General features: G+C 44.2%; 1 protein-coding gene across 2 annotated transcripts in view; it reads right to left on the bottom strand.

Moving 5' to 3' along the window:
• LOC126292243 (organic solute transporter alpha-like protein) overlaps nt 1-25513 on the bottom strand; it is a 156696-nt gene that overhangs the window by 74930 nt on the left and 56253 nt on the right. For both annotated transcript variants that reach the window (XM_049986139.1, XM_049986138.1), the window contains exon 3: nt 8191-8342. In XM_049986139.1, the coding sequence (XP_049842096.1) occupies nt 8191-8342 (152 nt within the window). The remainder of the gene's footprint in view (nt 1-8190; nt 8343-25513) is intronic.

Here is a 25513-nt window from a genome sequence, read left to right as displayed (position 1 = left end):
GCAATTTTCAAGCTGCTGTGTTAGTTTCGTCATCGCTGCCGTGCTGTTAACCATGGCCGCTCCGCTGTCTATTTGTGCCAAAGAAGAGCAGCGTTCAGTGATCCGTTTTTTGTGGCCGGAAGGCGTATCAGGAGCCGTAATTCATAGAAGATTTTAGGTACAGTACGGGAACAGTGTTGTGGCACAACGGAGTGTCTACAAATGGATTGAAAAATTCCAAAATGGTCGCACAAGTGTTACGCACGGTGAAGGAGCCGGACGACCGTTTACTGCCACAAATGAAGAAAGCATTGAGTGTTCATGTGAAATGATTCTCTTAGACAGGCGATTAACTATTGACGAAGTGGCACATCGTCCGCAAATTACAGTTCTGCCTCCGATATCATCCACAACAGACTTGGGTTTCATAAAGATTGTGCAAGATGGGTTCCAAGATAACTCACACAGTTGCTTAACCAAAGCGCTTGAACATCTGCAAAAAACATTTGGATCGCTACGGTAACGAATGGGCCAACTTCTATGACAGGATCATTACTGGTGGCGAAACAGGGATCCATCATTACGAGCCGGAGAGTAAACGGCAGAGTATGTAATGGAAACATCCAAATTGGCGGTGCAAGAAAAAATTCATGACCCAACCGTCCGCAGGAAAACTGATGCTTACGGTTTTTTGGGACGCACAAGGTCCAGTACTGCAACATTACGGGGGAAAGCGGCACAACAGTAAACAGTGTACGTTACAGTGAGGTGCTTACTGCCAGGCTGAAGCCTGCAATTCGAAGCAAACGCCGAGGATTGCTGTGAAAAGGTGTTGTGTTGTTTCACAACGCCCGTCCGCATACTGCTGCCCCACTGCTGAAACGCTCCAGAAACTCAAATCTGAAGTACTGGATCATCCTCCATACAGCCCCCATCTGACTATCACTTGTTTGGTCCACTGAAACAGGCATCCAGGGGCCGTCGATATGCCTCGGACGAAGCAGTGAAAGGAGCGGTGCATTCCTAGCTCGCAGTTTACCCGACAACCTTGTTTTATGAGGGCATCAAGAAGGTTGTACAACGATGGACCAAGTGCGTTTAAACACAAGGTGACTATGCCGAAAAATGATGTTCTACATCTACATCTACATCCATACTCCGCAAGCCACCTGACGGTGTGTGGCGGAGGGTACCCTTAGTACCTCTATCGGTTCTCCCTTCTATTCCAGTCTCGTATTGTACGTGGCAAGAAGGATTGTCGGTATGCTTCTGTGTGAGCTCTAATCTCTCTGATTTTATCCTCATGGTCTCTTCGCGAGATATACGTAGGAGGGAGCAATATACTGCTTCACTCTTCGGTGAAGGTATGTTCTCGAAACTTTAACAAAAGCCCGTACCGAGCTACTGAGCGTCTCTCCTGCAGAGTCTTCCACTGGAGTTTATCTATCATCTCCGTAACGCTTTCGCAATTACTAAATGATCCTGTAACGAAGCGCGCTGCTCTCCGTTGGATCTTCTCTATCTCTTCTATCAACCCTACCTGGTGCGGATCACACAGTGCTGAGCAGTATTCAAGCATTGGGCGAACAAGCGTACTGTAACCTACTTCCTTTGTTGTCGGATTGCATTTCCTTAAGATTCTTCCAATGAATCTCAGTCTGGCATCTGCTTTACCGACGATCAACTTTATATGATCATTCCATTTTAAATCACTCCTAATGAGTACTCCCAGATAATTTATGGAATTAACTACTTCCAGTTGCTGACCTGCTATTTTGTAGCTAAATGATAAGGGACCTATCTTTCTATGTATTCGCATCACATTACACTTGTCTACATTGAGATTCAATTGCCATTCCGTGCACCATGCGTCAATTCGCTGCAGATCCTCCTGCATTTCAGTACAATTTTCCATTGTTGCAACCTCTCGATACACCACAGCATCATCTGCAAAAAGCCTCAGTGAACTTCCGATGTCATCCACCAGGTCATTTATGTATATTGTGAATAGCAACGGTCCTATGACACTCCCCTGCGGCACACCTGAAATCACTCTTACTTCGGAAGACTTCTCTCCATTGAGAATGACATGCTGCGTTCTGTTATGTAGGAACTCTTCACTCCAATCACTCAATTGGTCTGATAGTACATATGCTCTTACTTTGTTCATTAAACGACTGTGGGGAACTGTATCGAACGCCTTGCGGAAGAAACACGGCATCTACCTGGGAACCCGAGTCTATGGCCCTCTGAGTCCCGTGGACGAATACCGAAAGCTGGGTTTCACACAATCGTCTTTTTCGAAACCCATGCTGATTCCTACAGAGTAGATTTCTAGTTTCCAGAAAAGTCGTTATACTCGAACATAATACGTGTTCCAAAATTCTACAACTGATCGACGTTAGAGATGTAGGTCTATAGTTCTGCACATCTGTTCAACGACCCTTCTCGAAAACGGCGATGACCTGTGCCCTTTTCCAATCCTTTGGAACGCTACGCTTTTTTAGAGACCTACGGTACACCGCTGCAAGAAGGGGAACAAGTTTCTTCGCTTACTGTGTGTATAATCGAACTGGTATTCCATCAGGTCCAGCGGCCTTTCCTCTTTTGAGCAACTTTAATTGTGTCTCTATCCCTCTGTCGTCTATTTCGATATCTACAATTTTGTCATCTGTACGATAATCTAGAGGAGGAACTACAGTGAAGTCTTCTTCTGTGAAACAGCTTTGGAAAAAGACATTAGGATTTCGGCATTTAGTCTGTCATCCTCTGTTATAGTACCATTTTGTTCACAGAGTGTCTGGACATTTTGTTTTGATCCACCTACCGCTTTGACATAAGACCAAAATTTCTTAGGATTATCTGCCAAGTCAGTACATAGAATTTTACTTTCGAATTCATTGAACGCCTCTCGCATGGTCATCCTCACACTACATTTCTCTTCGCGTCATTTTTGTTTGTCTGCAAGGCTTTGGCTATGTTTATGTTTGCTGTGAAATTCCCTTTGCTTCCTCAGCAGTTTTCTATCTCGGTTGTTGTACCACGGTGGCTCTTTTCCATCGCTTACGATCTTTCTTGGCACATACTCATCTAACGCATATTGTACGATGGTTTTGAACTTTGTCCACTGATCCTCAACACTATCTGTACTTAAAACAAAATTTTTGTGTTGAGCCGTCAGGTACTCTGAAATCTGCTTTTTGTCACTTTTGCTAAACAGAATAATCTTCCTATCATTTTTACTACACTCCTGGAAATGGAAAAAAGAACACATTGACACCGGTGTGTCAGACCCACCATACTTGCTCCGGACCCTGCGAGAGGGCTGTGCAAGCAATGATCACACGCACGGCACAGCGGACACACCAGGAACCGCGGTGCTGGCCGTCGAATGGCGCTAGCTGCTCAGCATTTGTGCACCGCCGCCGTCAGTGCAGCCAGTTTGCCGTGGCATACGGAGCTCCATCGCAGTCTTTAACACTGGTAGCATGCCGCGACAGCGTGGACGTGAACCGTATGTGCAGTTGACGGACTTTGAGCGAGGGCGTATAGTGGGCATGCGGGAGGCCGGGTGGACGTACCGCCGAATTGCTCAACACGTGCGGCGTGAGGTCTCCACAGTACATCGATGTTGTCGCCAGTGGTTGGCGGAAGGTGCACGTGCCCGTCGACCTGGGACCGGACCGCAGCGACGCACGGATGCACGCCAAGACCGTAGGATCCTACGCAGTGCCGTAGGGGACCGCACCGCCACTTCCCAGCAAATTAGGGACACTGTTTCTCCTGGGGTATCGGCGAGGACCATTCGCAACCGTCTCCATGAAACTGGGCTACGGTCCCGCACACCGTTAGGCCGTCTTCCGCTCACGCCCCAACATCATGCAGCCCGCCTCCAGTGGTGTCGCGACAGGCGTGAATGGAGGGACGAATGGAGACGTGTCGTCTTCAGCGATGAGAGTCGCTTGTGCCTTGGTGCCAATGATGGTCGTATGCGTGTTTGGCGCTGTGCAGGTGAGCGCCACAATCAGGACTGCATACGACCGAGGCACACAGGGCCAACACCCGGCATCATGGTGTGGGGAGCAATCTCCTACACTGGCCGTACACCTCTGGTGATCGTCGAGGGGACACTGAATAGTGCACGGTACATCCAAAGCGTCATCGAACCCATCGTTCTACCATTCCTAGACCGGCAAGGGAACTTGCTCTTCCAACAGGACAATGCACGTCCGCATGTATCCCGTGCCACCCAACGTGCTCTAGAAGGTGTAAGTCAACTACCCTGGCCAGCAAGATTTCCGGATCTGTCCCCCATTGAGCATGTTTGGGACTGGATGAAGCGTCGTCTCACGCGGTCTGCACGTCCAGCACGAACGCTGGTCCAACTGAGGCGCCAGGTGGAAATGGCATGGCAAGCCGTTCCACAGGACTACGTCCAGCATATCTACGATCGTCTCCATGGGAGAATAGCAGCCTGCATTGGTGCGAAAGGTGGATATACACTGTACTAGTGCCGACATTGTGCATGCTCTGTTGCCTGTGTCTATGTGCCTGTGGTTCTGTCAATGTGATCATGTGATGTATCTGACCCCAGGAATGTGTCAATAAAGTTTCCCCTTCCTGGGACAATGAATTCACGGTGTTCTTATTTCAATTTCCAGGAGTGTATTTCTATTTACGTCTGAAATCATCAATGCAGTAACCGCTTTATGATCGCTGATTACCTGTTCTGCGTTACTCTTTCAAATAGTTGGGGTCTGTTTGTCACCAGAAGATCTAACATCGATGATCGATGATCGTCTCCACAAACGCTGTCATCGAGGTGAACGGCTGCTCGAAACGTTCAGCGCGCCAAGAGTGGTGGGAGCAGTATTATACTGTGTGATACATTATGCTGCTCTTGCATGGGACCTGTGGTAGTAAACGAAGACACGCTGACAACTGCGAACCAGCTTTATCCCTTCCCCGATGGCGATGTCGTCTTTAGCATTATCTCGGAACCAGAGCCGTGCTCAAATCGGTTGAGCAGCCAATGAATTCACGTTGATACCTCGGCAACCGAATTCACCTAATGTCAATCCTAAGGAAGCCCTCTGGGTGACCAAGCGGGTTGGCGCAGTAGTTAGCGCACTGGGCTCGCATTCGGGAGGTCTATGGTTCAATCCCACGTGCGGCCATCTAGATTTAGGTTTTCCGTGATTTATAAAACTTTGAACATAGCTGCTAATAAGCCCTCGGTCACAAATATTAAGTCAAAATTGACCAGGTTTCGACGCAAATATGAGCGTCGTTTTCAGAATTAGACTAACTGTTCTAAAACAGGTATATAATACATAAATAAAATTAAAGTTTGTACTGACTGGAAAAGATGCAGTACTTACAAGTCAAACATTAAAAAAGATCTAAGCCGGAAAGACGACGTCATGAATAGTTGCGAGATGGCGAGCCGCTAAGGGCTGCTCGTACTGTAGTGAACAAGGGTTGCAGCCAGACTGAGATGCCCACGTTACAAAGTGTGGGCAAGTAAACATGGTGTTGCTTAGTGCTTACGTTATGCCTGAATCAGCTGCATCACAATATCATGTGTCTACTTTTGAATGTACAGTAGCCTAGTTGTTTCTGCGGCTACTAGATGGCGCTCGTAGCAACACCATGTTTACTTGCCCACACTTTCTGACGTGGGCACCTCAGTCAGGTTGCAGCCCTTGTTCACAGTTCGAGCAGCGCTTAGCGGCTCGCCATCTCACAACTATTCATGACGTCGCCTTTCCGGCTTAGATCTTTTTTAATGTGTGATTTGTAAGTACTGCATCTTTTCCAGTCAGTACAAACTTTAATTTTATTAATGTATTATATACCTAACACGTTTTAGAACAGTTAGTCTATTCCTGAAGACGACGCTCATAGTAGCGTCGAAACCTGGTCAATTTTGACTTAATATCTGTGACCGAGGGCTTATTTGTTCTAATATATTTCCGTGATTTCCCTAAATCGCTCCAGGCAAATGCTCGGATGGTTCCTTTGAAAGGGCACGGCCGACTTCCTTCCCCGTCCTTCCCTCATCTGATGAGACCGATGGCCTCGCTGTTTGGTCTCTTCCCCCAAACAAGTCAACCCAACCCGTCTGGGTGGCTATCGGGCGCCATCGGCGCGTACGCAAATCAGCGGCCGGCTGGTATTTACCTGAATTACATGACCTGTGCGTAGATATCTAACACCACATACCTCCACAAACCCTTCCCATAAACTTTAGGATCCCTGATACGCGTAATAAGTGATTATCTCGTTCCAGAGACGGACAAACAAGCTACTAAGCAGATGGTCATAATGTTTTGGCTCATCAGTGTATTTAACAGAAGTGACTGTGTCGAGCAGCACGTCACTGGTTCTGTGTATTCGAGCACTACGGGACAGTTTTTCTTAATCATCCGCATTAACTAAAATTTTTCTACGTATAGAGCAAGCTGCGATTCACCCCAACAACTAGAAATTTTGTACCCTTGCAAGACGTCGTGGTCTCCTGACCTTCATTACTTACATATTCTGCCCTCACAATCATAATCCGCACATCAAGACGCTTCATTCGAACCCGAACTCGATAAGATAAAAGTGTTGTATGAATTCATATAAACCATATGCAAATAACAAGTAAGGGCACCAGGGTTGAAATACTCGAGGCTGGCGTACACACATACATTCCAGACACGATGGTCACAGGAGCTTTTAGTTCGAGAGAGACATACCACACACCAGGAGGCCGGTCCCTACAGAGGACGTGTGAATCTCGGCCGCCCGTGGAGCAGACAGCGTGTGCCCGAGTGAAAGGGGAACGACCCTGTGTTCGGCTTAAAAGCAAATTCCACTACATTGTGTGGCAGCATCCAACCTACACATTTTTTACACATAGCATGCAGTTTCAGAGATTTTCACAAGGATACAGCGAACGCCAGACGCCGATATTACAGATTTCCGAATTGGTCACCTTAAACGAAACGTCATTCTCCCGTTTTAGAAGAGCAATGCTGATTGGCAGACGGTATTTCTGACGCTTTGAGCTGAAGGACTAATGGAAGTGACCGAAATATATACTCCTTCATCTCTGACATGGAGAGGCACAGTTCCGTTGTCGCTCTTGGAGCGAGGAACAAATCTCTCCTCAGTACTTCACTGGGAGAGCACCTCTGTCAAGAGCGAATCAAAGTGCGACTCTATATTGAGTCCTTGCAATTAAGCGTTGTTCACTGTGTTGGCCAATACACTTATTGTGCAATGTGAACGGACAGAGTTATAGTTAAACGCCTGCGAGCGAATTTTTGAGTGGCGTAGCGGTGGACTGGTTATCTGACCGGTGTTCCACGCCAATAGTTAGACTAGGGCCGAATAGGAATCCTTCACTTCATCAAGGCATAGGGAGAGTTTGATTGGCGACGGTCTATCCAGATAGAACGAGAGTTATCTTATTTGTCAACAGCGAGCGGCACAGACAGCAGTCATCACAGCATATGGTATTGTGCGCTACAGCTATTGCATGTCCCATATTTCCTCCACAACAGTACACTTCACTGCATTTCACACACGACAGCCTCAACCGTACCTAGCAGGATTCTAAAGGATAATTATTCAAGTTGAGTAGGCGCGCCTCTCAGCCATTCTGCCAAGTCAATAACAATCTTTGTATAGAAATTTCATTAGCGAATCCTATCCTTGAGAGGTAACTTCACACTCCGAAAAGAACCACGATATAACTTGTTTAATTCATAACTAAAAGTGCCATTGTGATTTCTCATAATTTTTGCAAAATAAATAATAATTTTCGATAGTTTCATGTTTTTCTTACACTAACTAGCACTACTCCAGTACCCAAGTATCCCACTAGTTACGTAAGAAATTTTGTGAATCTTTGTGTCGTTTCCTTACAGTGGACAGCTCCAGAAGATATTTATTGGTGAAAGTTTTTCAGCTATTTCTCTTTAGAGCGTTAGGAGCGTCTGTCTGACTTCTGTACTAGTGTAGTGGTGGAAATTGCATCTTGCAGGAGCCACAGGGTAAAGAGTACATCTCAGATTAATCCGTTGCACAGAATAACAGAATAGCAGATCAACCCCAAACCACAGACCCTGTAAGTGCGTGCAGTTTCATTTCGTCTCCATCTTTTTTTAACCAGGGAGACAGAGTAAGTAGGTGACCAAAGCAAATTTTCAGCGTACTCACCGGGTATATGGAGATGACGAAGGCAGTGTACCCCCTGAGGACACGCGGGGTGTGTCGCCTCACGTAGTGCATTGTGTTGCCGTAGATGGCGTACACCGCAGTCACGGCCAGCGTGCAGATCACAATGGCGGATATGATGGCAGCGTGGGGCTCTGTGAACAGAGGAAACAGGGTCCGTGGTCGATATGTGGGCAGACAGCTAGTGGGTTGGTGGTAAGGCACCGACAACTGAAAACACATCATGGACAATTACACTAATGTGGCATTCCAGACGCATCTGCTGCAAATACACGTCTCGATTTTGCCGCCGCACCCAATTGTCCCACACTATTTCATCGATGCAACTGTTCAATATCTTTACCCCTTCTCCATAACGACCGCCTTCTTTCGCGACAACCTCAGTGAAGCCAATTACTTCTCACTTTTCCGAGGTCTTCTCCGTCTCTCATGACCCCTACTTTGATTATTCCCTTTTCTCCACTGCCATGGAACGCGCAATACCTCGGCCGCTCCACTTGATCCAAGTCTCCAGTACCAGGAGCAGGAGCAGTTGCCCCCCTCTGACTCCAATCACAGCACACGACATTTATCCTCCAGTCCAAACACAACGCGGCCCTGGTCATGACTGTGTCACCTACTGCCACCTTAGAGAAAGCCCCTTCTCCTTTGTCCTTGCCAATATAACATCATCCTCTCTAAGGGCTTCTACCTCCATCTGCAGAAGCCTTCCCACATCCTCCAGTCCAAACTCAACGCGGCCCTGGTCATGACTGTGTCACCTACTGCCACCTTAGAGAAAGCCCCTTCTCCTTTGTCCTTGCCAATATAACATCATCCTCTCTAAGGGCTTCTACCTCCGCCTGCAGAAGCCTTCCCACATCCTCCAGTCCAAACACAACGAGGCCCTGGTCATGACTGTGTCACCTACTGCCACCTTAGAGTAAGCCCCTTCTCCTTTGTCCTTGCCAATATAACATCATCCTCTGGTCATGACTGTGTCATCTACTGCCACCTTAGAGAAAGCCCCTTCTCCTTTGTCCTTGCCAATATAACATCATCCTCTCTAAGGGCTTCTACCTCAACCTGTGGAAGCCTTCCCACATCCTCCAGTCCAAACACAATGCGGCCCTGGTCATGACTGTGTCACCTACTGCCACCTTAGAGGAAGCCCCTTCTCCTTTGTCCTTGCCAATATAACATCATCCTCTCTAAGGGCTTCTACCTCCACCTGCAGAAGCCTTCCCACATCCTCTTATCCCTCAAACCCAACAAACCTAGTTCCATCGCCTCTTCCTATCCTATCTGCCTCACCATCTTCATTCAGTAAGGTCTTCGAATTCATCCTCTCCCATCATATCCATCAGCACCTTAATCAGCACCATCTCCTCCCCCTTACCCAGTGTGACTTCCGACCCTCGTTCTCCACTAAAGACCAACTCCTTAACCTCATCCACCTTCTCTCCCTCCTGCTTACCTCCCATCGCCCCAACATTTTTGTTTCCCTCGACCTCCAAAATGCCTTTGACTGCATATGGCATCCCAGTCTCCTCTTTAAATTCCGCTCTGCCTATCAATTTTGTCAGTCTGGTCGCTTCCTTCCTATCCCGCTGTCCTTCCTACACCACCCTCCACAACACCAACTCCTGCATCTTTTATCCCACTGCTGGTGTCCCCCAGGGCTCCGTCCTCTCCCCTCTATCTCCTGCCAATATGCCCAAGCCATCCCCACCAATCTACATTCTCCAATATACTGATGACACCGCCTTCCTGGCTCTCTATTACACCCTTCAACGGTCCCAAAGCATCCTCCAAACCCACCTTGACCAGTTCGCCACTTGGTGTAACCAGTGGTTCCTTTGTCTCAACCCCTCCAAAACCCAGGCAATTGAGATCACACCACCTGTTACTTCCATCTCCATGATGATTTCTCCCTCACCATTTATTGTCTCTTCATCTAGCTCATCCCCACCCTGAGGTACCTTGGCCTTACCCTCGACCATCAGCTCACCTGTACCCTTCACCTTCTGACCATCCAGCAGAAAGCCCATTCCTGCCTCCACGTCCTGAAACTCCTGTCTGGCCAGACATGAGGACTGCATCCTTCCACCATCCTCCCCACCTACAAATCTCTCATCCATCCTATCCACTTTTATGCCAGAGTTGCTTGGATCTCCACACCCACCCGGTTTTACAAGGCCCTCCAAATCCTTGAACGCCATGCGCTCCAATTTCTGTATCTGCCTTCCTTCCCTCACACGACTCCTGTATGACTTCATCCCCTTCCCCCACCTCCTCATTTTCCTTAAACGTCTCTGCATCCTTTACACTGTCAGTAGGCTTGAGCGCCTCCAACCCCTCGTTTCCTCCTTCCTCTCCACCCCCTGTACGTTGCTGCATCTCTATCGTTGCATCCCTCCCTCTCTCCTCCTCCACACCCTCTATTTTCTTCATCAGGCAATGTCCAGCACCTCCTGGATGTTGAAATTCGCCGTGACATCTACCCTTCCTTCCAACTGTAACCTGGCCTTTTCTCCCCCCCCTCCCCAGGGCCCCCTTTTTCCTCTTCCCTCCTTCCCCCAAAGCGGATTTTTCTCCTTCCCTCCCTAAGTCCCTGCATCTGCTCGTCGACTGCTTCCCTCACACGTCCTTCCCTCCCTGGCCCTCTACGGAGCGCCCAACGCCTGTCTCTCCACCATCTCGTTCCCTCCCTCCCTTCTCCCCCTCTCCTCCCCTCCTTCTTCCCTCCTCCCTTGTCTGTATTCCCCTTGGCAGATCCTCTCAGTTTCCTCATCGTCATCAGTGTACTTCGTCAGTCTTGTGTTTGGTGGTGTTATCCCTTGACGTCAAGAGCTGTGATCTTAATTGTGTGCTGGACTTGTACATAGTGTTCTTGTCAGCGATTGTTATGTGCTAGGCCGTCCGTTGATACTTTTAAGATCCAATTGTTTTGTGTGCATCATTTTTTACGGATTTTGTCTCTTTTATACAGTCGCCCCCCTTTTGTGGTCTGTTCTCTTCCATGATGTTCCCCTTTTTAGTATCTATGTACACCATAGTCTCACCTTTATGTTGTTTTGAATGTGTTCTATGGTATGATTAATGTCTTTTGGCTGAAGAGCAGCGTATATACTGCTGCTAGCTCGCCGTATGAGGCACTGAAATACAATAAAGAAAAAAATTCGACGTCTTCTGGTGGTGGTAGGGTATGGAGTGTCACTGAGTACTAAAGACGATCACCTCTGGCTTGCGCAGTTGGTACTTTAGACAGCAGCCATTACATTTCTGTCGTATTACAGCCAGCCCTATCATCAGAGTCTCCAGGATCTTACCTTTCAACAAGATGATACAAGATTGCGTATTGTCCGTTCTCTTCTGACGTAGCTCGATACAGAGGATTTCCAACTATTTCCCTCGCCAGCACATTCTTCACATATCTCACCGAAATGGTTACGGTCATGTGAACCGTTCGCCAGTGACTGCGATCGGTGACCTTCGCCACAGAATTGAAGCAGAAGGGAATAACTTGTCGTATCTGCCACCCAAGCTATGTTCGAATCAGTCATCGGCCAAGTTGGAGCTATGAGGGCTGTCCAGAAAGTAAGTTACGATTGATCGCGAAATGAAAATCACAGTGAAAATCAGAAATGTTTCACTTGTAACAGTTAGCTAACCCTTCCAGCTACTTCCCTACGTAGTCGCCGTTCTGACTCAGACATTCGTCGTAGCGTTGTACCAACTTTCCAATACCCTCATCATAGAAGGCAGCAGCCAGGCTTTCCACCTATTCTCTACGCTGGCCTAAAGCTCGTTGTCTGAGCCAAAATGTTGTCTTCATAGGCAGGCGGTTCGTCTGAGCAGAGATGAAACTAATTGGGAGACAATTACGGGCTGTATTGTGGCTAACCAAACATTTCCAATTGAAACGATGCAGGAACATCTTCACTGCCCCTGCAGAATGAGGCTGAGAATTGTCTTGAAGAAACCGCACGACAGTTATGTAATGTAGGTTGCATAGCTTCAGGGGAAAATTCTCGCCAGGCCCTCATACTTTGCGGGAGACACTATTTTCTAGAACATCTTTACGCGCTAACTAAGAGCTCAGGAATGAAAAGAGCGACATAATTGTACCTAGACTCATACTAGGGACACTGCCCAACCCATCTTTGCCAAGCTTGATCGGATTTTGATAGTCGTTTCCATTTCGCGTCCGTTCGTATTATTGCTGCCAGTTGGGACTGGACTAAACTATTTTTCGTATCTGGAGAACCGTAGATCACCTACAAATTTAATAATGTATTCCTGTTGCTAAATGACTGCACACAATTTTTCTGTTCTTTCTGGCTTTGCAGTCTTAAAGAATAACAGTGCTATAGGTGCAATAGAATTACCGAATTAGTGGAAAAGCTGTGTGGTCGAATTATAAAAAACGCCTGGTGAATGAAATCGTAATATTAAAGGACCAAAGTTGCTTCACTTTAGGGGGATCCAGTGTAGATAACATGTTGTTGTTGTTGTGATCTTCAGTCCTGAGAATGGCTTGATGATGCAGCTCTCCATGCTACTCCATCCTGTGCAAGCTTCTTCATCTCCCAGTACTTACTGCAACCTACATCCTTCTGAATCTGCTTAGTGTATTCATCTCTTGGTCTCCCTCTACGATTTTTACCCTCCACGCTGCCCTCCAATACTAAATTGGTGATCCCTTGATGCCTCAGAACATGCCGTACCAACCGGTCCCTTCTTGTCAGGTTGTGCCACAAACTCCTCTTTTCCCCAATTCTATTCAATACCTCCTCATCAGTTGCGTGATCTACCCATCTAATCTTCAGCCTTATTCAGTAGCACCACATTTCGAAAGTTTCTATTCTCTTCTTGTCCAAACTATTTATCGTCCATGTTTCACTTCCATACATGGCTACACTCCATACAAATACTTTCAGAAACGATTTCCTGACACTTAAATCTTTACTCGATGTTGACAAATTTCTCTTCTTCAGAAAAGCTTTTTTTGCCATTTCCAGTCTACATTTTATATCCTCTCTACTTTGACCATCATCAGTTATTTTTCTCCCCAGATAGCAAAACTCCTTTACTACTTCAAGTGCCTCATTTCCTACTCTAATTCCCTCAGCACCACCCGACTTAATTCAACTACATTCCATTATCCACGTTTTGCTTTTGTTGATGTTCATCTTATAGCCTCCTTTCAAGACACTGTGGGGCGGCGAAGAAGTTGTCGAATGAGTTGTTTGAATGTTCATTTCACGTAACAGACTATTGCCGATGCAACATATGTGGGACGGCGAAGAAGTCGTTGTTTAATGTTGAATGAAAGTTGAACATTGCCACCTTAAATCACGCGAGCCTGGCAACTAATTTGGTGGCCAGTCAGAAAGCGAAAGGAAACTTAGTGACCTTAGTTCCCAGTCTGCACGGCCACATTCCTGTACAGCCCAGCTAAACGAAAAATATCCATAGTTCTTCACGGGATTAGGGCTGCTTCAATAAAATTTAAAGTTCCAAACAAGATTTTATTATCTTAAAGGCTCACACAAATTACTCGAAACTTCTGAAAATGCTAAAGACATTAAATATTGTTAATTCAGCCAATCGCTTAATAGTTCAGAGGCGACTTCTACAGCAAGTTCCTCCCGAATAGTTCATTACTCTAACTAACGGTGCTCTATTAATAGTTCGCAATAATGTTAAAAAAAAAAAGATTAATGCTCGCCTTAAAAGTGGAGTTAGTCACCACTTGCCACGCGGAATTATACTTCACACAGACGGCACAATAACAGTTTGTTACCGAAGTCTAAACGATCCAGGACGGTGTACAGTCCTCGCGATTTTCAATGTCCGTTTACATTGCTAAGTACGCGCATGTCACAGCCCGCTATGACGTCACCCGAGGCGAGGCGCGATCGGACGTTAAGCTCGCGTGGACTAGGCGTTGGTCTAATGCGGAGTGAGCTTACTACTGCCTCTGCCGCTCTTTTTATATAGCTCCGGCGCGTACCGCCAAGAGAGCATCTGTTCTTTCCGTTCCTATGCAGATGCCTGCAGCCTCCAAATGATCGCTATCTCAGGCACATAATCTTAAATATCACATTTAATAATAGCTTTACAAACTTCTCAATTTTTGTATACATACATCTGAGCAGTACAGAAGCACGTAGAAAATCTCAGCCCGCTAAAATTAAAACTTTACTCTCTAGAATTTTTACAATGGAACTAACGGTAGATTGTTACCTCTGAACCATAGCTTTATCAAGACTTGTATCAGCTGTTAATTATGCTACAAGACTAAAACTTGGTGTAGCTTTGTTAATTGTCCTATCTGATCATTGGTCTTAAAGAATTTGTTTTATCATTAAAATTTAAAGTACTTAATCTATAATGCTTATGTACATTTTACTCACAAAAGTAGTTTTTACTAAATTACTAAAAAAACTAGAAGAGGTAACTGATTGTGGTATTTCCATTATTATTATTAGGGTGAACTGAAGCATCCTACCAATTTTCAATATTGTAGCTCTATTATTTCGCGCCTCTGATTTTTCCGAAAAACGCGGATTCTGGAGTCAATTTTAGTTTTATGGTTTTGGAAACCAGCACCACTCATTAATGACTTCTTACTGCACCTTCTCACCAAATTTTGGCTTCCTAGCGTCATTATTTAGCGCCTCCTATTTTTCTTTCAAAACGTGAATTTTACGTAAACTACTAATTTTATAACATTAAGATTTGTTACCTGAAACATTATTACATAGAACTATACTTTAACAAAGTTTTACACACAAATCTTAATTTTTACTTTTATGTTAAATGTGGTGCAATACTATATGCAGGCGCGTTACGATGACGTGACGCTACTAGCAGTGAACTAGGGTAAGTCCCGTGCACTCGCTCGCCTCTGTATCTTATACATGATACAGCGCTTGCTTTGCTTCAACACTGTCCATTCCGTTCAACTGCCCTTCCAAGTCCTTTGCTGTCTATGACAGAATTACAATGTCATCGGCGAACCTAAAAGTTTTTATTTCTCCTCTATGGATTTTAATGCCTACTCCGAATTTTTCTTTTGTTTCCTTCACTGCTTGCTCAATATACAGATTGAACAACATTGGGGATAGGCTACAACCCTGTCTCACTCCCTTGCCAACCACTGCTTCCCTTTCATGCCCCTCGACTCTTATAACTGCAATCTGGTTTCTGTTCAAATTGTAAATAGCCTTTCGCTCCCTGTATTTTACCCCTGCCACCTTCAGAATTTGAAAGAGTGTTCCCGTCAACATTGTCAAAGGCTTTCTCTAAGTCTACAAATGCAAGAAACGTAGGTTTTCCTTTCCTTAATCTAGCTCCTAAGATAAGTCGTAGGGTCAGTATTGTCTCATGTGTTCCAATATTTGTACGGTATGCAAACTGATCTTCCCAGAGGTCAGCTTCTACCAGTTTTCCCATTCGTCTGTAAATAATTCGAGTTAGTATTTTGCAGTTGTGAATTATCAAACTGATTGTTCGGTAATTCTCACATCTGTCAACACTAGCTTTCTTTGGAATTGGAATCATTGTATTCTTCTTGAAGGCTGAGGGTATTTCGCCTGTCTCACACATCTTGCTCACCAGATGGTAGAGGTTTGTCAGGACTGGTTCTCCCAAGGCTGTCAGTATTTCTAATGGAATATTGTCTACACCAGGGGCCTTGTTTCGACTAAGGTCTTTCAGTGCTCTGTCCAACTTTTCTCGCAGTATCATATCTCCCATTTCATCGTCATCTACATCCTCTTCCATTTCCATAATATTGTCCTCAAATACATCGCCCTTGTATAGTCCCTGTGTACTCCTTCCATCTTTCCGCTTTCCCTTCATTGCTTAGAACTGGGTTTCCATCAAAGCTGTTAGCACCTGCTTTCTTTGGGATTGGAATTATTATAGACGATAGACATAGATGGGGATTATGTACTGCTTTGACATTTGTCAATAATCAAATAATATTGGCTCCCAATGACTATGATATAGAGTATATGAAGAATAAAGTATGATTAGAAACATTGGAAATGGGAATGATCGTACGGCGTCAGTGACCGGGAGTTCCGAGGCGAGAAGTTCGGCCGCCAGGTACAGGTCTTATTGAGTGCGACGCCACATTGGGCGACTTGCTCGTCGACTATGGGGATGAGATGATGATGGTGACACCACAACACCCAGTCCCTGAGGGGAGGAAATCTCCCACCCCAGTCGGGAATCCACCCCTGGCTCCCGTGCGTGGTCATTCAGCTTGTAACGGTACTTTAATTATGTAACTGTTAAGGCACCTCACCTCAACCTCTCGATACGAGCAATATTCTACTGTGTTTCTGTAAATTAGTTAACATATTTCTGGGACAACATTCAGATTTGATTTCATTAATGTAGATGTACTTCGATACATCGATATGTATAAACTGCAATGATATTATTCTTATATGTATTCTTTCTTTTGTCACTACGATCATTAACGTACTTGTAACTCTGATTTTTGGGCGCGTAAGCGGTTATTAGAGAGTCATTCTTTAGTCGTCATGTTAGAAGACGCAAATTGTAGTCAGTTTATGAAATGTGAACTTTAACAGTGAGGAAAATATTTTCAAGTATGTTTTATATTGTGAAGTGATGTTTTGGAACGAGTTACGTGACATTGCAGCAAGAGTAATAAAAAAGAAGTGTCACTTAAATTTCGAGTGCTGATTACTTTTTTTTACTTCACCATTGTCCTAACTTGCGAAAGTTTAATCTTCAAGAATGGTTTATTAAACACATCTATAAAACTTTTGAATATCGCAGAATAACAGCTAGGCCTCTTTGCATCCGAGCTTGGAATCATCACTAACTAGATTTTCGACGATTGAGCCATGAGTTCACAACGAGACCAGCGTGGGAAACACGAAAATATGAGTGCCTAGTTTATCCATTATTTCAAGAACTGACTTTATTAACTGTGCTCTAATGACACCTGACCAGAAGTTGGGAAGGAAAACATAGGTACAAAGAAGGTAGCTGCGTAGAAACCATGGTTAACAGAAGAAATACTTCAGTTGATTGATGAAAGGGGAAGTACAAACATGTTCCGGGAAAATCAGGAATACAGAAATACAAGGAGCTGAGGAATGAAATAAATAGGAAATGCAGAGAAGCAAAGACGAAATGGCTGCAGGAAAAATGTGAAGACATCGAAAAAGATATGATTGTCGGAAGGACAGACTCAGCATACAGGAAAGTCAAAACAACCTTTGGTGACATTAAAAGCAACGGTGGCAACATTAAGAGTGCAACGGGAATTCCACTGTTAAATGCAGAGGAGAGAGCAGATAGGTGGAAATAATACATTGAAAGCCTCTATGAGGGTGAAGATTTGTCTGATGTGATAGAAGAAGAAACAGGAGTCGATTTAGAAGAGATAGGGGAGATCCAGTATTAGAATCGGAATTTAAAAGAGCTTTGGAGGACTTACGGTCAAATAAGGCAGAAGGGATAGATAACATTCCATCAGAATTTCTAAAATCATTAGGGGAAGTGGCAACAAAACAACTATTCACGTTGGTGTGTAGAATATATGAGTCTGGCAACATACCATCTGACTTTCGGAAAAGCATCATCCACACAATTCCGAAGACGGCAAGAGCTGACAAGTGCGAGAACTATCGCTCAATCAGCTTAACAGCTCATGCATCGAAGCTGCTTACAAGAATAATATACAGAAGCTATAGGGAGAGACGGGTCATATACAATATGTACAACAACCAAGAGGGAATAATAAGAGTGGACGATCAAGAACGAAGTATTCGTATAAAGAAGGGAGTAAGACAAGGCTGTAGCCTTTCGCCCCTACTCTTCAATCTGTACATCGAGGAAGCAATGATTGAAATAAAAGAAAGGTTCAGGAGTGGAATTAAAATACAAGGTGAAAGGATATCATTGATACGATTCGCTGATGACATTGCTATCCTGAGTGAAAGTGAAGAAGAATTAAATGATCTGCTGAACGTAATGAACAGTCTAATGAGTACACAGTATGGTTTGAGAGTAAATCGGAGAAAGACGAAGGTAAAGAGAAGTAGTAGAAATGAGAACAGCGAGAAACTTAACATCAGGATTGATGGTCACGAAGTCAATGAAGTTAAGGAATTCTGCTACCTAGGCAGTAAAATAACCAATGACGGACGAAGCAAGGAGGACATCAAAAGCAGACTCGCTATGGCAATAAAGACATTTCTGGCCAAGAGAAGTCTACTAATATCAAATACGGGCCTTAATTTGAAGAAGAAATTTCTGAGAATGTATGTCTGGAGCATAGCATTGTATGGCAGTGAAACATGGACTGTGGGAAAACCGGAACAGAAGAGGATAGAAGCATTTGAGATGTGGTGCTATAGACGAATGTTGAAAATTAGGTGGACTGATAAGATAAGGAATGAGGAGGTTCTATGCAGAATCGGAGAGGAAAGGAATATGTGGAAAACACTGATAAGTAGAAGGGACAGGATGATAGGACACCTGTTAAGACATGAGGGAATGACTTCCATGGTACTAGAGGGAGCTGTAGAGGGCAAAAACGTCAAGCAAATAATTGAGGACGTAGGTTGCAAGTGCTACTCTGAGATGACGAGGTTAGCACAGGAAAGGAATTCGTGGAGGGCTGCATCAAACCAATCAGTAGACTGATGACGAAAAAAAAAGACACCTGCCACACAATATAATGTTGTTGTTGCCCGGAAATGCAATATTTAGCAGCGTGAGCAACTGTACAATCATAATTTTTGACCTTTGTTGTGGTAGGGTTGTTAGAAGCCACTGGAGTGGACATTAGAAACACTGAAAACCGGGCATGCAGAGGGAAGTAACATACAAACGTGAAACTTTGCAATTAAGTACAGTGAGACCCGATATAAGAATCACCCAAGTCTGGTGACAGTGAGCATGCCTATAGACACAGCAGTGGCGTTGCAATCGGGCAGAGACACATGGTCGACAACTCACACACGTGACGATCACATCCCGACTCGGGGCTATGTTAGTAGGTGCAGAATGTGGGCCAGTCGACGCGTCGTGTTTCTCACCAGGTCTATCGTTCAGTTCCGTCAGCCGATGTTGGCAGCAATGGACGCCACATGGCACCAACTTGCGACGTACCAGGTCTGGAGCGACCAGGAAGGTGATGAGGCGAGAGGATCGATGGATCATGTAGCGATCAGGGATGCTGCAGTGGCTCGCTCCACGATACACGGAGATCTACAGATGCTGAGTGATCCGCAAGCCATTTCTAGACGCCTTGCGGATGTGAATTTTGCAATCTAGTCGCCCTTTCCGTATACGGTAGCTAACACCGAGACATCTTGCCTAATGGTCTGGGGTGCCATAGCCCACGGTAGCTGGTTGCTTCTATACTACTGGCCATTAAGATTGCTATACTAAGAAGAAATGCAGATGATAAACGGGTGTTCATTGGGCGAATATATTATGCTACAACTGAAATGTGATTACATTTTCACGCAGTTTGGGTGCATAGATCCTGACAAATCAGTACCCAGAACAACCACCTCTCCGTAATAGCGGCCTTGATACGCGTGCGCACTGAGCCAAACAGAGCTTGGATGGCGTGTTACAGGTACAACTGCCCATGCAGCTTCAACACGATACCACAGTTCATCAAGAGTAGTGACTGGCGTATTGTGACGAGCCAGTTGCTCGGCCACCATTGACCAGACGTTTTAAATTGGTGAGAGATCTGGAGGATGTGCTGGCCAGGGCAGCAATCGAATATTTTCTGTATCCAGAAAGGCCCGTACAGGACCTGTAACATTCGGTCGTGCATTATCCTGCTCAAATGAAGGGATCGAATGAAGGGTAGAGCCACAGTTCGTAACACGTCTGAAATGTAAAGTCCACTGCTCAAAGTGCCGTCAATGCGAACAAGAGGTGACCGAGACGTGTAACCAATGGCACCCCATACCATCACGCTGGGTTATACGCCAGTATGGCGATGACGAATACACCCTTCCAATGTGTGTTTATCGCGATGTCGCCAAACACGGATGCGACCATCATTATGCTGTAAACAGACCCTAGATTTATCCGAAAAATGACGTTTTGCCATTCGTGCACCCAGGTTCGTCGTTGAGTACACCATCGCAGGCGCTCCTGTCTGTGATGCAGCGTAAAGGGTAACCGCAGCCATGGTCTCCGAGCTGATAGTCCATGCTGCTGGAAACGTCGTCGAACTCTTCGTCCAGATGGTGGTTGTTTTTCAAACGTCCCCATTTGTTGACTCTCGAATCGAGACGTGGCTGCACGATCCGTTACAGCCATGAGGATAAGATGCCTGTCATCTCGATTGCTAGTAATACGAGGCCGTTGGGATCCATCACGGCGTTCCGTATTACCCTTTTGAACCCACCAACTCCATATTCTGCTAACAGTCATTGTATCTCGACCAACGCGAGCAGCAATGTCGCGATACGATAAACCGCAATTGCTATAGGGTATAATCCGACCTTAAAGTCGGAAACGTGATGGTACGCGTTTATCCTCCTTACACGAGGTATCACAACAACGTTTCACCAGGCAACGCCGGTCAACTGCTGTTTATGTATGAGAAATCGGCTGGAAACTTTCCTGATGTTAGCACGTTGTAGGTGTCGCCACCGGCGCCAGCCTTGTGTGAATTGTCTGAAAAGCTAATCATTTGCATATCGCAGCATCTTCTTCGTGGCGGTTAAATTTCGCGTCTGTAGCACGTCATCTTCGTGGTGTAGCAATTTTAATGTCCAGTAGTGTACTTTCGGAGTTATTCTTGGTTGCAATAGTTAATGCTTCGCCCTGTATGTTCTGTGTGAATTTTAAAACGTCCATAAGGATATCTCAAATCAATGCTTACTTAGGGAATGTGGTGGACAGGCAGTCAAAAATTAGCTACCGCGTTTTAGATAGGTTGCAGACCTAGCGGAGGTGTGTCTTGTGCGGCCACATACTGAGTACTACAAAACTTTCACTAACCGGAGTCCTGAAAAACTAAGTGAAAACCATTATGTCTCGTTGACGTCAAAGGTAGCGATTTTAGCTTGTGAGTGCATTCCAGAGTGGCAGGATGATGGCTATCCAAGAAACATATTTCCCATTTCGTCTCGGACAGTGCACATTGCTGTGACAATTCCGAGTGAGTTATTTTGTGGATTTGAATAGAGACTGGTATATCTCTCGCACTTGTGGCTGACAATCTATGAAAGAAGCAGTGTATTACACGGTGTGTACAATATCACGCAAATTACTTGCGTTACTATAGGTAAGACTGTGCATTGAATTACCGCTATCTCTCATGTCTCCAAATCTTATCTGTGCGTATGTTTACTAGGTTGTCATTTCGGGAATAGCTTATCAGAAGATGTTTGCTATTGATGCATTAGCATGGCATTTAAGACTTGACCTAGAATCAATATGATTTTTACTCTTTAGTGTACGTAGCGCGGAGAAAGAAAAATACCAGGTGTACCGGTACGAAATGAGCGTTAGGATACAAATGTGTCGATAGGGAACATTTGTTGTGAACGAGCCTTAATTTTTTTGTGTTTGGTTGGTATGACATCTGTCAAAGATATTTAGTATACATCAAGTCATGGAATAAAAAACAACATCATATGTTTTCATTGTGTTAACAATGTCGAATTTTGTACGAGAAAGTGATGATTTGCGGAAAGCATTAATTTTTTGCTTTCATTTGAAAAAAAAAGTGCTGCAGAGTCGTATCGGATGCTTGTCAAGGCATATGGTGATCATGCAAAAGATGGTTTCAACGGTTCAGAAATAATGATTTTGATGTAAGAAATGAAGAAGGTGGAAGACCACCAAAAAAGTTCGAAGACGCCGAATCGCAAGCAATATTGGATGAAGATGCTACTTCGAGTCAGAAGGAAATGACAGCAATGCTAAATGTTGCACGCCTAACAATTTCTGACCGTTTGAAAGCTATGGGAAAGATCCAAAAGTGTGGAAAATGGGTGCCACATGAATTGAATGAAAGACAGATGGAAAACCGAAAAACCATTGGCCAAATTTTGCTTCAAAGACATGAAAGAAAATCAATTTTGCGTCGAATTATTACTGTCGATGAAAAATGGATTTATTTTAAGAATACTAAACGGGAAAAATCATGGGTTAATCCGGGAGAACGATCAACATCCACTGCAAAACCATATCGATTCGGCAAGAAGACAATGCTCTGTGTTTGGTGGTATCAGAAAGGTGTGGTGTATCATGAGATTCTAAAACCCGGTGAAACTGCGAGTACTAATCGCTACATACAACAAATGATCGATTTGAACTATGCCTTGATCGAAAAAAGACCAGAATGGGCCAGAAGACATGGCAAAGTAATCTTTTTGCACGACAATGCACCTGCACTCAAAGCTAAACTGGTTCAGCATACAATCAAAACACTTGGCTGGGATCTGCTAACCCACCGCCGTATTCACCAGACTTGGCCCCTTTCGATTACCATTTGTTTTCATCAATGTGACACGCATTGGCTGAGGAACACTTCGATTCCTACCAAAAAGTCGAAAATTGGGTGTCTGATTGGTTTGCTTCAAAAGACGAAAATTTATATTGTCGTGGTGTCCACAAATTGCCAGAAATGTGGTTAAAATGTATAGAAAGCAATGGTCAGTACTTTGAATACAATGCTTTTATTTTTCAATTCAAAATTAGTGTTTCATTTTCACCAAAAAAACCGTTCATTTCATGCCGGTGCTCCTGGTATACGTTTGTTTAGAGGCAAAACACTCAGGCAGCTCTTCTGCTAGAGAAATTTAAAAAAAACCGTATTTTGTGTAATCTCCGGACTGACGAAGAGAAGTGTAAGTATCAAACGTAGGCCTTAATTTGAGACAGAAATTTCAGAGAACGTAGGTCTGGAGGACAGCGTTGTATGACAGCGAAACATCGACGGTGGGAAAGCCAGAGCAGAAGAGAATGTGGTGCTACAGACGAATTTTGAGAAGTAGATGGACCGATAAGGTAAGAAATCAGAAGGTTTTCCGCAGAACCGGCGAGGAAAGCAATACATGGAAAACACTGACAAGAAGAGTGTACAGTATGATAAGACTTCGGTTCAGACGTCATGGAATAACTTCCATGGTAGTAGAGGAAGCTCCAGAGGGTAAAAACCCTAGAGAAAGACTGAGATCGGAATACATCCGGCAAATAATTGAGGACGTCGGTTGCAAGTGCGACTCAGATGGTTGGCACAGGAGCACAAGAAATGAATTCGTGGCGGGCCGCCTCGGATCAGTCGGAACATTGGTGACTAAAAAAAGAAGTAAGAATGTTACTGTTAGAGGGGGACGAGAACGGGGTTACCGTATTTGCTCAAGCCATAGGCAACATGCACAAAAAAGTAGCGTTTACTACAGAAATAGAAGACGCGGGCTCAATTAACTATTTAGACCGTACCATTAAGAAGGTTCACAACAGACATAAATTTTCGATTTTCAGAAAGCCTACATGTACAGATACTACTATTGGAGCCAGTTCATGCCATCCGCCTCGATATAAAAGGGATTTTTTCACCTCTATGACCCACCGACTTTTTAGATTACCATTGGCCTACAGTGGAATACGCCTGAACTTAGTATATTGAAGCAAATTGCAGTAGTCAACGGTTTTTCAGCTAAAAATGTTATGCGCCCATACAATAGGATAAAAAAAAACAAAGTAAATAATAGGCCGACTCACAATCATCTAGAAAAAAGAAAGAATAAAGAAAACTTGAAAACTATTCCAATGAAATTTTACGGAAAAATGTCCCAACAAATAGAAAAGTGTTTGAATAAAACTAAGGTTAGATGTGGTTTTCAAGTTAACAACACTCTGAAACTTCGTTTACAACACAGTTTGAGTAAAGACTGATAAATTTGACGGTTCTGGGGTTTACAAAATCGTTTGTAGTAGTTGTGACAAATTTTACGTCTGTCAAACTGACTCCTCTTTTAAAACTAGATTCAGGGAGCATTTGCAATCACATAACAAAACTGCATTAGGAATGCATTAGCAGAAATCGGCCACACTGTAGACAATATTGAGAGTTGTATGCGTATGTCACATAGGGCAGAAAAGGGTCGCGCTCTCGACATTTTGGAGGAGTTTGAAATTTACAAAGCCAAAATGCATGAGCCCGCTAGGGTACTCAATGGACAAAGCGATTTTGTACCCAACACCTACTTTGCTTTGTTTGATAACACGCTACGATAACCAAACATTGCCTCGTGTATTTATACCTAGCCTTACTTGATGAGTTATGTTGAGAACAGAAGGCATTTCCCTTACTTCCGCACAGTAGTCACTCTAATCTTTTAACTGATTATCTCCCACCTACTCATGGAACGTATAGCCAAACTATATAATTTTATTTATTGAATGCTTATATGTTGTTTAAAAGTTTTCTGTGGGAGACATGTCACGATGTATGCAAAGCCCTCTACTGGTTAAGTTCTTAGGATCGGTGCGCGCCTACATAAGATCCTAGCGGCCGACCCAACACAGGGTGCTGTTCATTGATCTGTCTCTTCCTGCTGTCATATAGACATTTTATCTTTCATAAGCAATTTATAGGTTGCCACAGGCAATGTGTTACTCTATATTAATTGTTGACCGTAAATTCACCATAAAAAAGGGGTTGGACCTATACTCTTCATATATTTTCTTTTAATAGTTTTACATGGGTACCTGAATTCACATTTTAATGTATCACAATTGGTTTCTATGATAGTCATCAATTTTAATAAGTCTGCTACATGCATTTTATCTAATGTGCTTTTATCAGATTATGTTTTTGTGTAAATGGTGACTATATATAAGCAAGCCCACAGTAGCGACATCTAGGCAGGGTATGGACAAACAGATTTCTGGAGGCTACTGTACCTCAGTAGCTAGTTGGAAATACTATGTGCACGATGTGGCCTATTCTACATCATATTTTAAATCTATGTGACGATGCTATGCTGATTATATTTGTATGTGTTGACGATGCCATTATGGCCGTATCACTTTAGGACATGGTGTAAAAAAGGTACGTTATCCCATATTTTATCTGTACATTTCCCTGGTGTATGACAGTATAGTGTGATCATATTGCTGTTTTATGTTAAAAGACACGCTGCTCACTAGATGTATATATTTATATAGTTTAGATCTGAAGATGGTCATTACAGACTGAAACCGGTCATCGTCTAAAGAATTCATTTGTGATCAGAGACTGGAATAAAAAAGCATTTTAAAAATGAATAGTTTTCTC

The sequence above is a fragment of the Schistocerca gregaria genome, chromosome 9, assembly GCF_023897955.1.
Source record: "Schistocerca gregaria isolate iqSchGreg1 chromosome 9, iqSchGreg1.2, whole genome shotgun sequence".
Taxonomy (NCBI): Eukaryota; Metazoa; Arthropoda; class Insecta; order Orthoptera; family Acrididae; genus Schistocerca; species Schistocerca gregaria.
Note: the sequence above shows the minus strand (reverse complement) of the source record. Positions and strands in the feature narration are given on the sequence as shown.